Source organism: Pleurodeles waltl, chromosome 12 (genome assembly GCF_031143425.1).
Source record: "Pleurodeles waltl isolate 20211129_DDA chromosome 12, aPleWal1.hap1.20221129, whole genome shotgun sequence".
Classification (NCBI taxonomy): Eukaryota; Metazoa; Chordata; class Amphibia; order Caudata; family Salamandridae; genus Pleurodeles; species Pleurodeles waltl.
The window spans coordinates 639886644-639905680 of record NC_090451.1 but is presented as its reverse complement, the minus strand read 5'-3'; the positions used below and the strand labels follow the sequence as shown (position 1 = coordinate 639905680).

The following is a 19037-nucleotide window of genomic DNA, read 5'->3' as shown; positions in this document are numbered from 1 at the left end:
TTCTCGAAACACAGCCTACTCTGCTACATGTATATGTGCCTTAATCTCTATTATGGCATTTCTACAAATTGCCCATATGTATTTTCAAAGATCATAACAAATTCCTTTGTAAGCAATACCTCTGTATCTCTCTAGCTCATTTATTAATCCCACCAGCCATCTGCATGAAGTCATATGCAGCTGCTAATGATCACACCTAAGTCCTATTAATTTCATATACCACAAAGAAACGCATGTGAATGAATGGAATGGTTTCCTTGAGCGAATAAGATTAATTCAAATAACCCAAAAATACTGTACTAACCACTAACATTGGGTTCCTGGAGCAGTGCTGCGCCTTGTGAGTTGTAGTAAGCGCCATATAAATACTAATAAAAAGACTGAGCCTTGGAAAGTTGCACGAATAATATTAAGCAATTATTTTTAGCAAACTAATGTTCCAACCTGTGGCATTTTCTGCTGAATAAATAGCGACGTTTGTATTTTCCATCGAACACGAACGAAAAACGATGACGAACGCTATGCAGAAAATCAGGAAAGTATTTTCAGTTCCCTCAAGTATACTGCCCTTCGACGACTGAGACATATATCGACCGACTGCTGTAACAGAAAACAGACAGACTTCGTAAAAGCAGCGTCCCTCTTCAAGTCCTCTCAACTATAGCAAATACTCGAGCGTAGACACTTGAGCCAAGTATAAACTTGGCGCGAGAAGCGCCAAGCTTCCAGTGGTTTGAAGGATGAAGGGTCTGGGCGCGCGCTTCCCTCGCAGAGCGGGGATGCAGGCAGCCCTCCGGTCCCCGCCCCCCGCGCGCCACGGGAGCCGCGCGCCGGCCGGAGAGCGCGCACGCGCCCCTGGCGCCCGCTCCGCTCGGAGGCGGCGAGTTCAGGCTTCACTTCCACCGAGCGCCGGAGCCGAGGGGCCGTGCGGACCCGGGGCTGCGCCGAGGGCACTCCGCTTGGCTGCCACCGAGGGCCCGCGCGCCCTCACGCAGCACCTCAGCGAGAGCGCCCCCTTGCCCGCCAGTGACGGCCGCGCGCATCCTTTGCTGAAAAGTACCTCTGCGCCCAGGGGATACTCTCACTGAGGAATTTACCTCTCTGCCGCCGGAGTCGCCCCTCCCCACCTCTCGCCAAGGAATTTCCCCCCCTGTCATTGGAGGCTGTCGCTGCTTGCTCGCCTCGCTTTTACTACGTCTTTTTTTTTTTTTTTTTTAACTCCGAACTTTTTTGTCTTATGCTCTCATTTAGGGCCGTAGACGTACGCCTCACCACACTTTTTTTTTCGTTTGTTACTTCCCCTGTTTTAATCCAGCTGCGTTCGTTTCTTAAACCCCACTCCCCACAATTACTTCCCTGGATTTACCAGCACTTTTTCTTTGTTTGCCTGCAGAGGCAAATCATTTCATCCACCACTTTCAGGAATATGCTGGGATCTCCAGCTAAATACAAAAGACTTTGTTTACCCAGCCATGTCCAAAATCCCTTGTTTTACAACTAGTTTCCCTTAATGTACAGGTTTACTCGAAGAGCCACCTAGGTTGTCCAAAAACCTCTTTTACTCCATAACATACATGACTTAACAGAAGACCATTGGTCTAGATTAGCACATGACCCATCTGCTCTCCAGAGTCTCTTAAAACTACAGTTTGTCTCATTCCCTGTACCTCCTGCATCCACCCTCCACAGATTCTCCCTGTCCAGTATCTTTCCAGTGTTGAGTCCTACCTCTCTTTGACCTTACAATGCTGCTGTGGGCCATTCTGGCTGGACTCGTCGTCCTCCTGCTCCTTCAGCGTACCTGGTGGCCCTACCTGCTGGCAGACCTGGCCTTCTACTTGCGAGTGATGCGCTGCATGCGGGAAGTAAATACCTTCATCCGTCAAGGAGTGTGCTGCATGGTCCAACGATTTGCGTTGCGTGCTCGTGCAATTCCTAACAAGACCTTCCTCATCTACGAAGGGCGTCACTTCTCATATGGCGAGGTGGAAAGCCAGAGCAACCGGGTGGCCAATGCCTTACGCCCTCAGTGCCGCAGTGAGATGCATCCAGACTCTCAGGATGGACACCCTGGCACTTTGCAACATGGAGACACCATTGCCCTTCTCATGTCCAACGAGCCCGCTTTCATCTGGGCCTGGTTTGGGTTGGCCAAGCTGGGCTTCATCACTGCCTTTCTTAATGTCAACGTGAGGCATGGTTCCCTCCTGCACTGCTGTCGTACATGCGGCGCCAAGGGGCTCATCATTGGAGAAGGTGAGACCCAGGGAGGAGTGAGTGATGCCATTTTCAGTTGATCAGTAATGGGATACTTTTACATTTTAAAGACGAATTTATTTTAGGATTTCAAACAGCAACTGGTTATGGGTCTGTAACTTAACACTGAGGATATAATCAATCTATAACATGCACTCTACTGACTGTCTTCCCTGTAAAAGTAGGATATAACCAGATCTCTTGATGGATTACTTAAACTTCATACACATTGTTTTTTATATTCATATATAATGAGAGAGTCGTATGTATCCAATTTAATACCCTCTACATAGCACCTGTTTTCTGGAAATATTCAATTTTTTTTCCTATGTAAACTATTAATTTGACTCATCATTGTATGGAAGAGAAGCATATTGCATTGCTTGTGCATTGGTATGATATCGTGTCATTGTTACCTAGCTTTGCAAGAGAGGTTTGTAGACCACAGATAGTTTGAATTTTACAAAGTGAGGTTTCCATTAATGTATGATATTTTTCTATTTAGAGAATGGTAACTTACACTTTTTGAAACTTGTACTTTCTACTACTTTTCAGTTTTTGTAACGAATTTTATTTGTAATTCGTGTTTGGGGGGGGGGGAATGAGCCAGTGAACTGATATTGCCAAAAGACTTTGAAGCACTGGACCTATAAGCGCTACGATTTGTTTCTGCATAGAATTACGTTTTGCCATAGAGTAGTAACATTTTTGTGTCGGGTTGTTTTTCGTGGTTGCTTTGCAGTAATATTCGTATTACTAGTGAGTATCTGAATATTGGGATTCCCCGTTAAGCCTTTTTAAAGCATGTCACTCTTGAGAATCACGTCATTTCAAAAATATATGCCGTAATTCTAGGTAATTATGCTTGTTCCCGATATGGCTGTCGGGTAGAGAGTTGGGTCCAGAACACCACGTCTGATCAGGAGCCAGCGCCTAGACAACATTCATATCACCAGTGCGGCCAGTACTACACCGAGCGATGGCAGAGGAAGGAAGCCGATCTGCTAATCAGGCACCGAGACTAGTTAGTGTCCTCCTAACTAGGTTATGTCTAAACCAGCGCCTCGGGTGCTTTATGAAGTCATAGCGTGCAGAAGCCAGAGGATTGAGAAGCTACCGGGCACGGTGTTGCCGGTCATGTTGTTAGCATCCTATTGTTCATAATATTATCTACCGTACGTTCCGGTGGGCGGACGTTGATAAAGCGCTAAATGTACGTCCAAAGGTATCATGGCGCTAAAAAACGTCTTTGGAAAACACCATAGAACCAGTGAAAATTTAGTAGTGTAACGTTATGGTTACATTTTTGGGCCAAAGAACATTTTAACTTGGTTACAATCTAATTCAAAATTGCAAAGCTGGATGCATGTCACGTTCAGGTTTGCAACCACGTACGTTCTGAGAGATGTAATTAATAAGAAACGAGAAACTGCGCCGATGGAACATGATAAAAGCGGGTGCAATTGCTTTCCATTCATGTTCTTGTTCTCGTGGAACAACATACTAATCGGACGGGAACGAAATAGTATTGAAACAAACTCCGCCTTAATATAAAAAGTAGGAGAGCGAAAACTGGTTTGAATGTTAGCTTTGTCCAAGCTTGTATATAATGTCATTCTGACGAATGTTGCTTTGTTTTTTGATGGGTGGAAACCCACAACCAAGCTTAAACCTTCCCACTGGGATTGTCTCAGAGGTGTATTTTGTAAACCGCTGCCTCGAATCTCCCAATTGTTTGCTAATTACAAAACACACCAGTGTTCGATGCCCCAGGGGCGAATCTCGGATGAACCCACCTCGCCCCACCAGCGTCCCTGCGTCACCTTTGATTCTGTTATAATCCAGGCATTGACCTGTAAACGGCTGCGGTTTGGGTGACGTTTACACGTTTTGCAGTCCGCCTTCTAGGCATGGGGCCAGCTTTCGAAGCATGAGTGCATGGACATGCAACACATCGTAGCAGAGGCCCTTGCCTGCTAGTGCCCGGGGTGGTCGTAGGTGGTGGCGGATGCAAGGAATGAATAGATTTAATTTAAGTGGAGCCCTCTCAGTTGGAAGACAAACAAGTATAAAGGAAACTGTGTCTACAACATGGAGATTGCACTAACTCTCGGATGCAAGTTTTATTATACGGGACAGAGGAAATCTGACAATATGTAATATCTCCAGTGTTCAGGGTTTGATGGAGGCCTGAACATTGGGTTATGGAAGAGGCAACAGGAGAGTTTCAGTACTGATTCCAAAGTGATGGATTGACTAGGCCTTCTCTCTGAGTCCTTGGGCAGTCACTGGTTACCGAGCAGTTCTTAAGCTACTAATTTGTTTAAAATTGGCGTCCAAAGGCTTTTAGTATTATTGCCATGCTTAAAAGTGCAGTAGGCTTTTTGGGTCTTAGTAGACTTGGGCTAGCATGGGCGAGTAGTCAGACTTCATCTAGCGGTGATGCTGGTTTAGAAATTCAGAATCGATACAAACCAGTCGAATAACACTGAACGGTCAATGTTCATCCAGACCTAAAGATTACAAATCATAAGAGTTTTTTGTTTACGTTACAGATGAGTGGAGCAGTTAAAATGATAACTAATGCACACCAGAAGAGTCTGATACCCTCCACTGATGAGATATAAACCCATCAATGCTGTTGAAAAGAGCCTCATGATTCACCTTATATATAGCAAACTTCTTCTCTTAGCAGGCACCCAGGGGAAGAGGGCTGCCGTCCAGTTTTTTTGGAATAGGCAACTCAGGTAGGGGCACTAACAGACAACAGAAAGTCTCAGAAGTACTTGCAGGTTGCTTGAGGAGGGGGGAACATGGGTTCGATTACCAATTTTGTGCATGGCACTAGTTTGTACCGGAGCACCTCTCTGGATAACCAGATATGTGCTCACAGTCAGCAGAAAATGGATTCTCCTTCTCCAGGACCTGGGCTGCCACACTGAGTTAGTGCACATGCGTGCAAGAGTGCTGCAGAAAAATACAGAACAACGCTCCAAACTGTATGAACACTTGAGGGGGATCCTAACTGCCCTCAGAAGGTCGGCACATTTGTACAATCCACCCTTCTTGGTTTCTGAAGACCTTCTTCAGAGGGGAGGGTGATTATTAAGAGACATCCTTGCTCTCCAGGAGGTTACCTTTGCACCAGCGCAACCCCATCCTGCAGGGTGCCTTAAAAGAACACTCTGTGCTCTACCCCTAGGGTTAAGCACACGTAGCTCACTCCTTGGTGGTCATTTATCCCATTTACCTATCTTGGTAATATCTTTCAGATTCATGACCCACATGGCAAGGCACCCATGACACCGTGGAAAGGCGCGCTTAACTTTACCCAAGCACAAAATATTGGTCTGAGTAACATGAACTTGAGAAGTACCCTCATATGCATCTTCAACCCTTACTGTAGTATGGAAGTGACAATGTACATGAAAAGAACGCACACACACGAGGGCACTTGCATAGTAAAGTCATTGTACTCTTTGCAAACTGACTCAGACTAGTTTCTTAGCCAGGTAGCTCAGTAGGCAGGGTCAGTGCTACACAGCTTGATGCTTGAAAAGACAGTCAAGCACACATTTTAGTAGATGCACAATCTGAATGTGTCTTTTTTTAGAAAAAACAACCAGGCCCTTTTTCCTCAGCTTCATGCTTTCATTGTAAACTGCAAAGCACAAAAAGTGAACATGTTAACATGCACCAAAGCCTGTGTTCTAACATTATAATAGACATAAAAAGCCAAACTACACATGTCCAATGCCAGAATGAAAGTGGTATGAAAGCAGACAGAACCAGGGGCGGGACATGGCAGTTTACGTCTGCTGAAATGCATCTGCAAATATAGGCCTGCTCCTGGTCTCCAGGTTCCCAGCACCAGAGGGTCCTGAAAAATGTGTATGCTTTACTCAGGAAAAATGCAGAGTGCTTTTCAGAATTGAAAAGAGAGCTGAGCGGTGGATGATGGGTGTTACTATTTCTCCAAATTTGCAAAGTGCTCAATCGCTGGAGTTGCCACCTTGGAAATCCCGGTGGCTGACCTATTGTTTCAGTTTTCTCCACAGGTAGAGGAGGTGGAGGGAGGACATTATGTGTTTTCTGTTGGTTACAGTCATCTTAGAAGGTGCTTTCTATTCCTTTTTGTTACTTGGTGGATCTTGGTGGCTCTCCTTGCGTCCGCTGGAAGAGGGTGAACTGGGCGGGAGGTCGCTTCCTACTGTTCTAGTTGTTTCATGTGTCCTACTCTGAGCAACTTTTGCGCTATGTTTGTGTTATAAATAAACCAGACAGGGTAAAACAGAGTTTCTAATGATGGGGACAGGGTCATATTTTAACGAGAGAGGAACTATGAATCCTTGTCACTCACCGCAACTGTTCTACATTTTAAATAGCAGTCACTAGGTCCTTCTAAAGGGACAGCAGTTTTATTGTAAATGTAAAATACCAAAACACAGAAGTGAATGATACACAGTGATTTCTCCTTTTTTATATGCTGTCCTTTAGGTTTAAGGCTATTCTGCAACCCCTGAGCATCTTGCATTCTGACAACAGCCTGGGTACCTTAATTTCTCCTCACTGCAAAGGTCTTATTTACTTGTCAGCTTTAGGTGTCCGTCATTGACCAGCATATTTTATCCAATAATGTAAAATACTCTTGGAGTGGGCTTCAGGTGAGCGACTTCACAGCATTGGCAGTTTGTGTACTTACTCTTTCAGCCATTGCATGGAGACATTGAGATCACACCTTAAATTAGGCCTTGGGTCCTCTTACCTCTCTCTATTGGCTGTTTTTGTGTTCTTCATTTTCCTATGGTGAGTATGGCAGTGAAAGAGGGGCCATTTCCATTCTCTCTGTCACTTAGCTCTCGGCCCAACGTCACAGGTCCTTTGAATAGTTAATCATTTCAAAAGTATTTAAATATTTCCTTCCCTGTTCGGAGCAGTTATATTTCTTTCTCAGAATCTTTCCCGGTGCCTTCTTTCTGCCTTTGTGTATGTGAAAATGTGGCAAGAGACTTAATTTTCACTGTATTTTGGAACGTTTTTCTTATCCCACTCATTTAATTTTTGCTTGGTGAACAGAGACTGTCATTACTGCACTGATCCAATTTATTTTTAATTGCATCAGATATACATTTATCCCCTTTATTTATAATTCAATTCAAGCATAGCATACCGCTGCATAGAGTGAAAGGCGTTGACAAACAGGCTGGAATCTGGCACTGTTATCACTCCTCAATTCTATGTACAATTACACACATGGTACACATATGTTTTGGTAAATTATATCTTCTCGGAATTTAAAGTTTCATTCTTGCTAGCAAATAAGACTAAATTGTTGGAGCTTTGCATTAACTTTAATGGAGCTAAATAAAGTATAATTGTGAAAGCATGAGACTAAATAAAGTCTCTTGTACATAGGATCAGCGTGAATTGAATTAACCTCAGATGATCTACATTTTTGGCACCTGTGGGAAAGAAGGGTCTGGGACATACGGTGAATTGACTGTATAATTTATTCAAATGTGAAGCCGATATTTATGCCCTGGTCTCCTGCTTCCAGACTTTCTGTTGTTCCTAAGTCAAACCTATGCCACGATTTGCATGAGTAATCAAATAATCGCTGCACGTTTGGAAGAGGTCAGCAAATCTGCTACAAGCTCCCTTCCATGTTTACACATTCATGAAAGAACTCCATCAAGAAGCGCCATAGGAGTTTCCATGCTAACCATATCAGTGATATTGTCCTTTTAACTGGATCCCCACAGAATGGTCGAGATGCCCTGTGTCTGGCATAATTTAGTAATAATATGGTAATGAGCACATTGGAGTTGCGTTCCTTAACCTAAACTCTTAAATTCAAAGATACATTCTTTTTCCTAGCTGCTACTGATATCTGTTCATTCTTCTTTGCTCAATAAACGTTAAGAATCTCATGGACAGTGCTTGAATAAAAAGGCTACAAAATGATTTACTGGGATGATACATATAATTAACTTTGTAAAGACAGGTGACCTTTCTATTATATACATCACTAACTGAATTGTCTCAACTTTTTAATATAATATCTCTCCATTTTTTTTGTCTCAAAGAGCTTTAATTTGTAAACTTACACTGTTGGCTTGAGAGGTGCTCATGTTTGAAAAGGGCAGCAAATGCTCTAAGGCCCTCTGTGACTTGGAGTAAAGAAGTGGTCAGTGTGAAACTATTGCTCCTTTTCATGAAGTGTTGTCCAAGAAAGGCAGGCAGGCCTTGATCAGAGTTGAGCTCATCTTCGCAGGCCAAGCAACTGTTGTTCCTAATGGTGCTGTTAGAGCAAGCTTACACACAAGCATTGCATGGTTAAGTTTCCCTTACCTGTAGCTCACAGTAATGATACAAATGCTGATCTCTCTCAACTGACCTTGCGGGAGTAGGCGGAATCGGCCTTTTAAAGATTCTGTAGTTTCTGCTCATGTTGCCAGGCTTGATTGATCTTCCATTGCCTTTACTCGTTCTTGGGTTGTATTTGTTTAGCAGCGGGCAGTATCTTCGCCTTCATGTTTTTTTTTTTAAAGCGCATGACTACTGCTCTTGTGACCAATTATTGTTTTTTTTTTATCTTTTCACTTATTTGCCAACATATTTGCCTGGCACTTGTGCAATATGGATTACTGGGCATTCTCTAATGAGTGTTTACACACACTGAGCATTTTTTTGCCCTTATGGCCAGCCTGGTACTGTGCAGCTGGTAATATATTTTAGTTCTTATTACAGTTATAACGTGTGTGTATATCTCACACATACAATCACACATAACACCACAAGGTGCTGCATCCAATAGCATGATAACTGCTTTGGGTCATTGGGTCATTAACCCAACATGAAAATACATCATAGATAAGTTCAAAATAAAAACACCCTGCCAACCTCACACTATATACACAGTGTAGTTTGCTATTTGTGTGGATAAGTGCTTTAGCACACCACATGGGGGTAGTGAGTGTTATACAAATGCTACTATACAAATTGTTTACTACCCATTTATCCCTTTCTGAACATACCTAACCTGTTTTATTCTGATTCGACTAGAGAAGAAGAGATAAGGGAAACTATTATTTTGATCACAGGGGTGTGGAATTTAATAAAATATCTACTTGTCCATGGGACAGGTTGCATGATAAGTATTCTTGCTCTGTAAAACAATCTACTTGTCCCTTTTGCCCCATGTAGCGCAGTGACAAATTATGGTAGCGATCTCATTATGTAAGAGCTTTCATAATAGCTTTTCTGCATAGGCTAGGGCTAATACTAAAGTAGGACTTTAATACTAGCAATGTTGCCACCTTTCACAGATCTACATACTGGTGCTGGAGGTAGTGGTAAGCACTAGTTCAAAGGTTAGAATGCTCTTTTGAGTCTGTGCAAACCTACTAACTTGCATGTTTAGAAATGTACTCCTGACGAGGAGATGTAAAGCTTCTTCCATGGTTGGGGAAAAAGGTGTTTGGAAGGAAAGTGAACTTGTAAACTCTCAACAGATTATCGCCTGAGTAAAATCTACACATGCTTATTTGCTTCCGCTAAAATACTGTTTAGAAATACATTCTAGGAGTACAACTTCCCGGTCTAAATCTGTAAATTCGTGTCATAACATATGTTCATCTGCACTAGTGCAAAGACATGTACCGTGGGAGCACTTTTGTGCCTTTTGTAAAGAATTGGGGCCCCAATTAGGTCTGGCGTTAACCAAGACCTTATGTTTTCATTAAAATTCTATCTCTCTCTCTATACATCTACTGGCTGGCTTCAATGTAAGTGAAAGCAATCTGCTCATTAACAAGGAGCATATCAGCACACAAAGTAGTTTTGGTCAGTGCCAGGAGCTGCTGCCTTAATGTGTGCTTTTTTGAGACCAAAATATATCGTTGCTTTTTTGCTAATGTTTGTTACAATGGTGAGGGCCCGGCAGCTCCTACAACAGTAAAGATTCACAAAAGCCATGTCAAAACACACACGCATTGACAAAAACCAAAAAGACTGTCAACCATTGTCAGACCTATTTTCTTTGACAATGCTTGTTTATTTTCATGTTTCCCATAATCTTGTTGAAACTGGTTACACTGATTTTATATTATGATTACTTTCTGGAACTATTGGTATGCATCAGTTCATTTTACTAAATGATGCTTCAAAGAAATGCTACCTGAATTTCACAGTAGTTTAGCAAACAAGTTTTTCCTAGTGGCATTTTTTGTGAACTTTTTGCTTTAACAGCAAATAATCATATATCTTACTTTCAAGCTTCAGAGAGCATTATATGTAGCCTCATATTGTTAATCTTTGCAAACCTTTGTACACATCTGATTTTACTGGAACTACGGTCAGTAGTGCAGTCCAAGTTATAACATTTATTTAGAGCTTGTACCCCAATAATAAAGGCTTTGCATTAATGAACCATTAAAACAGCATTCAAATATAGACACAAATATTACCTCAACTTCAGACAATTCACTTCCCTGCTCCATAATGTGGTACTGTAAACTGGCAGCTAAAGGGTTTGTGCTGTAGTGGTTGGGCCCACGTGTCCCAAGGGCAAAACAAACATGAAATGATGTTGCCCTTGACCTCAAACAATATGTCCTGGGCGTCAGGCTATATAAATTCCCCATCCCTGGATCATATTGATGTAAAAATGACATAAGAAATAAATGAGAAGACCTGTGATGGTAGAGGGCTTCAATGAGGTGTGATTTCAGTTTTCTTAGGAGGGTCACATAGCTCACCTCATCTTCATAATGAAGATGAGCCTGTTCCATAAAGGAGCTCTAAAAAGTGCAAAATACCTTTCTGACTTTTGGAGCTGCAGTTTGCTCTCATACTAGGTAATATATTTAACTAGAGGAGTGAAAGGGAATGTACAGGAAGTAGTGTTCCTTTTGCTCCCAGGTTTGTGTGTCATTTTCAGTGGTTCTTGCCTTTACACTTTGCTCTCTTCTAATTTTTATGCTGGAACTGCATACATATTTTTACACCATGTACCAGCTGTTGTATAAAAAAACCTCCCTAAATAAATAATTTTGGTTCTACTATTTTTTTCTGGCAAGTCATGAGAATACCCTTAGTAGGGCAAAGCCTACCAGACAGCACAGCTGTCTGGTTTGCTAATGACGTCTTGTGTACATTTGAAGAGCTTCACTGGGCATGCATTCCGCCCATTGCTTACCATTGGCTTTGTAACTGACATTTGCTTGCTTTCTATTTGCTGGCTTTTTTTTAGGCTGCCCAGCTGGAGTTTGTCCCTTTCCATGCCCAAACTTTATTAACTGTATTCTTCCACCAGTACTGGATTTCTGTAAATAGGCCTTTAACTCTTGTCATCTTGTTACATTTGCTGTGCAGACAAAGACAGGGGTCAAATGTCAGGTTCTGTCTTCCAGCGAGTTTGGTGTTTACTTTTCTTTCTTGAACTTCAAAGTGAGAGGATTTATACAATAATCATGCTGGCTACTGGAGTAGTGCTTGAGGAGTGCGGTACGATGTTATTTTTTTTCCAGCACACAACAAAATCTAAATGTCTGTAAATGAACTGTGCATATATTTCAGAATATATCAGAATTAGAAAAGTGCAAATTAAATACTTTTTTGGGGGTAATTCTGAAGTGTGGTGGAAGCTAATATTTTAATATGATCAAAACATATCCATGCACTAGGTGATTACATTTCAACACATTATCGTTTGTGCATTGTATACGTTAATCAGTAAAACTGTATTTCTGTGCAAATGTAATGGCCATTTCAATTGATGTGTTGTCTGTAACAGCAGTGTGCTACTACACCATGCATATTCCACTCTGCCACTCCACCCTACAACACTCCACAGTAAGTCACTCGACAAAGCATCACTTCACTCTACTCTGCAGCACTCTCCTTTGTCACTTCACTCTATGCCTCTCTACTTCACACTATTCTACTCTGCCAATGCAGTCTACCCCATGCTACTCCACTATGCACCATTGCACTCTTCACCACTGCACTCAACATCAATCCACTCTGCTCCACTGTACTCTGCAACACTGCACTTTATGCCGCTGCTCTCTAAGCCAATGCCTCCTCTCTGTACTACTCCACTCTACACCAGTGCACTCTATGCTACTCTGATCTACTTTGCACTCTGTGCCACTCTGCTCCATGCCACTGTACTCTACCATGTGCACCACTCCACTCTAAAACAGTCTACTCTACGACACTGCACTCTACATCAGTGCACGCTACACTTTACTCAAAGCCAGTGCACTCTACGCCAGTCTACTCTACACCACTGCACTCTATGCCACTATACTCTACAACACTTTATGCTACTGCACTTCACTCTACTCAGCTTTGCTCCATTCTGTGCCCCTCCACTTATGATACTCTAATCCATGTATGACACTCCACAACACCCAGGACACTTTACTCCATGCCACTCACACGCCACTCTACTCCAGTTTAGAACACTCCACCCACTCTCCTTCACCCCACTAACTTTTAGCCATATTGAACAGCAGCCACGCTGGTGTACAACATGGCTAAAATATATTGGCCAAGCCAATAGCTCTTGCATAGGCGAGACCTGTTGGCCTTGCCAGTGCTTGTTTTTATTGAAGTGCCCTCTCACCGGCCACTTCTTTGTTCTGTCATACTGATTGCTTTCTATGGGGCTCCCAGGTCACCATCCTGGTGCGATCCGGTACATTAAAGCACACACTGGGGGCATTTGTCTTTCGGGTTATGATGGTAAATGAGATACCTCGTACCGACCCCGTGACTTTTTAAAAATAATCTATAACACAGTGTGATTCTTCTCCGATATGCATGTTTGTTTTGAGAAAACATTTTCTTATTACTTGTGAAATGGGGCCAGTTATTTATTTTTAACACACAGTGGGTCACACCATCAACATTTCTTTTTTCAACACATAGAGCTTTATTATCAGAAGTTTGATCTAGTTTACCCCTCTAAAGACAGTGGAAACTCTGCACACACTATTTTTGGCACGTATGCACTAGGAAATGGAGCAAATGGAATCTGTACGGGCAAACATGTAACACATTCGTTTCACATTGTTTCTGTTCTTGGAAAATGAGATCGGACTGAAAGTATTTGTTACCGTTTCTGATTCGATAGCCTCGGCTGCGTCAGAGACCGAATTACTTTATTCAATTTTTTCTTAACTGGCAGAAACAAATCAAAATCTGTTATTTGTCACGGGTTGTTTTGAACACTTTAATGCAATAACATTTTAAAGCCTACTTAGCAGTGTGACCCTGCGGTTACAGGCAGACGGATGACTGCAGAATCCCAGCAGTACATTATGCTAACATTTTTCCATGAATATGTCTGTATCCTCTAATAGCTGTGAATTTAAGGAAAATACACTTCAGGAGAAAAGGATCTGAAAAGCTGGTAACTTTTTAGATCAAGTGGCACTCGACATTCTGCCCAGGAAGCTGCATTGTCCAATACTGATGGAGTTTTGGTTAACAGGTGTCTTGTGAGTGCACCACTAGATTGTAATGATTGCCGGTTCCCATGTCTTACAGAATGTTAAAATTAAACACATTCCCATGGTGCACTCGGCATACCATGTCATGTAAATTGGAGTTTGCACCCAGTAAATCTTAGTCTTGTTCTGCTCTTTGTTATGTTCTATTCATGAAGTGGTTCTTTCTACTCCATGGAGGTCGATGTTTAGGAAAACATTTGTACAATTAATCTCAAGTAGTTCTATTGTGTGTTTTCATTCTCTGTAACTATATGTCCTGATGAAATCCCTTACAAAGTGTGTTCTTTACGTCTACTCTTCAACACAGAATAAATATCTAACATTTATTTGTGTGACCTATCACACAAAATAGATACGTAAAACTTGGATTCATCAACATCAACATGCTAAGATAACAGCTTTTTCTTTTGTATAGGGCTTATTACCACACTTGTTCTGTTGCTAAACTCTGTAAGTAACAGGTATTACTCTTACCCAGTGTATTTGTAGTTGGTCTACCATCCAGGAAGGATGGTAGGTTGTGTCTATCTTACCAGGGCCGTCATAAGAGTTTGGTGTGGAGTGCAAGGACACAAGACCTGGAGAAGGAGCGCTTGGAGAAATTGCAGGAGAACCAATTGTGTGTGCTTCCAGTGGTACCTGGGAAGGTGAGAGTGTTTAGCGTTATTGGGTGGTCGACCAAATCAGATGCTACTGAGAGATGAATGAGATTAGGTGTAAAGAAGAAATGATTGTGATGGACTCTGGTGAGGAAGTTGCTCCCTTGTGTGAGCCAGATCAGTGAGCTGGAGTTAGCAGAATCCAGATTGTGCACTGTTGAATAGAAAAGGGATGTTAGATCAAAGAGTCAGCCATTTGAATCTCATATACAAAATATATTAAAAACATTGATTTCCAAAATCCAAGGGTTTACTACTGCAAATTTATTTTTGTCATGTACTAAACCAATTTTGTGATTTGAAAGAGACATTCTGAATCACTAAGTGAGTTTATCAAGTCATTCTGCATCACAATTTAGAGGGGGAGTGAAAGGGGCGTCCCCGCTGAATTGTGAATTGCAATGAGATTAATCAGTGGTTTGCCACCACAATTCCAGTTGCAAAATGATAACCATCTGCTCAAAAGAGTTGGTGACCTATTCCCAATGGTGAAGCTGTCCTTATCGGACACCTTAATTGTGAGATTTGTCAGCAGCCTGGGGAGATTAGGGATTAAGCAGCTACTTCTGAAACTACATATCCTGTGTTGAATACAGAAAAGCTTTCACCCACCTACGGTAACCAAGCTTTATTACTGCACCAGCCAGTAGCAGATCTGACCACATGAATACAACTTCTGGAAAAATACAAATTGTGTAGCAAATGGTAATTTATATTCTAGACAACTTCAGGATCTGTAACAGTGCCTGTAGTTGCTTAACAGTTTATTTGTTCAATTCCTATATTCCTTTGTAAGATGAGAGTACTTTTAAAGGTTTATCTAGCAATATTGTTTCATTTTGCCTGTTTCCTATTCCGCGAATTTCTACTTTTTTGCCTAATCCTTTTCGAGTTCTTATGTTTTATGTAATTTTAAAAACAGGAGCAGCACATACCCTACTGCATTCTTATCAAGAGGGAGGCATGCATGTTTCTGCATTTAACTGTTGTACTTGTAAATTCCACTTCGTAGATGTTCTTGAAACGTGACAGAAGTCACATCCCTTTCTGGACAGTTTGGAAATGCATGCCTGCTTTTCGTTACCAAATTTATTTTAGGGATTAGATATCTTTAAATAACAGTAAAGCAATTTAAACAATCGTAAAACTCTGAAAGTTTTAGTCATTACCTAAAGGTATTGTCGCTTACCTAAAGGAAATGGTGGTTCGGTTACTACCATGCACCCCGATGGAGTAAGATCCAAAAAGTCAATTTCTGGAGGCCACAATCATGTGGATGCTCTCAGGTCAGAGATACACTATCAGTATTGCCAAAGGCCTAAAATACTGAGCCTTCAATGAGGCGTTTGTCTTCTTATTCCTGGTCATGTGTTGATACTTAGCTACCTATTAACGTGTCTTTGGAATTTTTCAAAATGTGTCATTTTTACAATAAATGCATATACTAAAGTTCTTGCATTTGTGGAACTATCCGGCAGTCCAAGTCTCCTTTCAGTTCCATTGTACCTACCAGAAAGGAGTGATGGAGTGCTGTATTATCATGCCCTTAAGCACTTATTCCTCTCTTCAGTGACACTTTTGGAGAGTTTGCGTTAGATCCACGTCAATAGTTTGACCACCGTGCGACCACTGGCCTTTGCCTTGAGTGCTTTCTAACCTGTTTTTGTTCAATGTTAGCTGTCTGGTCAACCTCGAACTGTACATCCTGGGGAGGATGAGGTGAGTGGATAGCTTCTCCACTGGTTCTAGAGGGGGCATTGTCCCCTGTGATGCAGATCTTGGGGAGTGCAAGGTCACAGTCTCTCACCTGGGTGTCAGACCCACAGGATTTGCAGGGGCCAGGCCGCACAACAGCCCATGGACACAGGACTACACACTGTCAGTGGTGGGAGTGGTGGTGCTGCTGGTGGAGCTGGCAGTGTTGGGGGGAGGCTCCAGGCCATTCCCTGCAGCCTCGGACGGCTGCCCACTGGGGCTGCTGCTGGTGGCGGTACTAGTGGCAGTGCTGGTAGTGGTGGAGGGAGGCTCCAGCCCATCCCCTGCAGCCTCAGACGGCTGGCCATTGGGGCTGCTGCTGCTGGTGGCGGTGCTGGCAGTGGTGGGGGGAGGCTCCAGCCCATCCCCTGCAGCCTCAGACGGCTGCCCACTGGGGCTGCTGCTGCTGCTGGTGGCGGTGCTGGCACTGGTGGGGGGAGGCTCCAGCCCATCCCCTGCAGCCTCGGACGGCTGCACCACTATGGTTGGTGGTGGGGGGCTCCGACTGAGTCCCTGCACCTTGTCTCTACTGCCTGCTGTTGTAGGCCCCTTGCCCTTCCTTCCCGCAGCTGGGGCTGCCTCCTTGCCCTTCCTTCCTTCCTCCAGCTGGGGCTGCCTCCTTGCCCTTCCTTCCTGCAGCTGGGTCTGACTCCTTGCCCTTCCTTGAAGCACTTGGGGCTGGCACCCTGTCCGCCTGGCTGGCTGGTGGCCGGGATCCTTTCCCACCTGGAGTAGTTGGGGACACTACTGTGCCCATGGACTGGGTGGCTGAGGTGCTTGCCTGGGTTTTGACCGCCCTGGCCTGCCATGAGGGACGGGGTAGGGAAGAGGTCAATGGTGGAGAGGAAAAGCTTCTTAGGGACATTGGGGCGGGAAGATGGAGATGGTTTGGGAGTGGAGGAAGAGGCAGTGGTGGTAGGAGGTGTCAGTCTGCTGTGTTTGGGTGCAGGTGCATGGGCTGGATGCTGTTGTGAGGTGGATGGCTGTTGGGTGTCTGTGTGCTTGCGTTTGTGTACTTTGGGAAGAGAGGACACAGACACAGTGGGAGAGGACACAGGGGACGTATTCATGGATGTGGGGGTGGTGACTGCCAGTGAGGGGTGTGTACTGTTAGGTGTGCTGGCGGTAGTGGATGACGAAGTAGTGCATGCAGGTGTGAGTGGAGATGCAACTGGGAAGGAGGTGCACGACGAGATAGAGGGGGCCACAATGGAGGCAGTGGATGTTGATATGTCTGCTTCTGGATGGTGTTTGTGTGAGTGCCTGTGGGATGAAGTGTGGTGCTTGTGTTTGCCATGTCCACTCTTGTGTGTTTTCCTGGGTACATGCTCCTCTGACTGTGTGCTTGGGATAGGTTGGGGTTGAGGGGAATGATTGGAAAGAGGAAGTTGGAGGGGGAGACTGGAAACAGGGACAATGGCTGCCATCAGAGAGGAGGCCAAAGCCTGGATTGATCTAAGTTGGGCCACCAAGTAGGTGTGACTGCCCTCCAGGAATGCATTTGTCTGTTGCATTTGGGCTGCCAGACCCTGGATGGCATTCACAATGGTTGACTGCCCAACAGAGATGGATCGCAGGAGGTCAATAGCCTCCTCACTCAGGGCAGCAGGGCTAACTTGGGCAGGGCTTGAGGTGCCTGGGGCGATGGAGATGCCCACCCTCCTGGGTGAGCGGGCACGGGAAACTCGCTGAGGAACTGCTGGGAGGGCGGTGCTGGTACGGGGGTGGTGGCTGTACTGGTAGCTGGGGTGGGCACAGAAGTGTCCGCCACCACCAGGGAGCTCCCATCGGAGGAGGTATCTGTGTCCGAACTGTCCCCTCCTGTCTCCGCCATGGTACTCCCCTCGCCCTCCATCTCACTGGTGCCCTCACTGCCAGTGGATTCGGCCTCCTGGGTCCTGTGGGATGCAGATCCCTCCGTCGCCGGGGCCTCTGCTCCTACGCCAGATGATGCTAATGGACATAAGGACACAGTGACAAAACAAAAGAAGGGGGAGAGACAAAGGATACACTTGGTCAATGGTGCCAACAACACCACCGTTGGCATACACGACACACACACAGGGAACAGCCCTACGCACTAGGCAATGCACTACCAGTCACAATGCTAGTCACCAGCCCATGGATAGGAACACCTAACGCCAATTGCAGCATACCTGAGACCCACAGACACCTGCCCAGTAGTGGATGCCTACTAGCTTGGTTGGAGTACTTTCACATCAGAACTCTGCCCAACGTGGGCCCTACCCTGCAATGCCAGGCCTGGGCTAGGGGCACCCACAGGGCCCCCACCCGGGTACCACCCCACCAGGCGCAAGTTGTATATTGGGGCACTGTACTTACCCCCTTGTGACTTCTGTGATGCCCCCAAGCGCCCATCTAGCTCCAGATAGGCCAATGCCAATATGCGGGCCATCAGGGGGGTCGGGGTTCGACAGGCACCCCTCCCTCGTTGGGAGACCATCGCCAGCTGGGGCTTCGCCGTCTTCTGTGCCCAGCGTCTCATGTCCTCCCACCGTTTCCTCCAGTGGGTGCTCCACCTGCCATAGACCCCGGCGTCCGCACGTCCTTGGCGATGGCACACAATATACCCTTCTGTTGATGGGCGCTGACCTGCAGGGAAATAGACACAGGGAAAGGTTTTTAGTCTGACTGTCCTGCCTGTTACAGGCATGGCCCACCGTGCCCCTTCCCATCCCCATTAGCACAGACATGGCCCACCCTACATGCTGCACGCTGCCCAGGGCCCATCCACCACCCACCTCCTACATGAGGCCTTCACACATAGCACTCCATGCATTCACGCCCCATGCATCGTACTCACGGTGTACTCACCTGTCGGTCT

General features: G+C 44.6%; 1 protein-coding gene across 1 annotated transcript in view; it reads left to right on the top strand.

The window, feature by feature from the left end:
* The first annotated feature begins 895 nt into the window (after positions 1-895).
* The window catches only part of SLC27A3 (solute carrier family 27 member 3), a 116682-nt gene continuing 98540 nt past the window's right edge, over positions 896-19037 (top strand). The window contains exon 1 of the mRNA XM_069218188.1: positions 896-2256. Coding sequence (XP_069074289.1) covers positions 1746-2256 — 511 coding nt within the window. The 5' untranslated portion in view covers positions 896-1745. The remainder of the gene's footprint in view (positions 2257-19037) is intronic.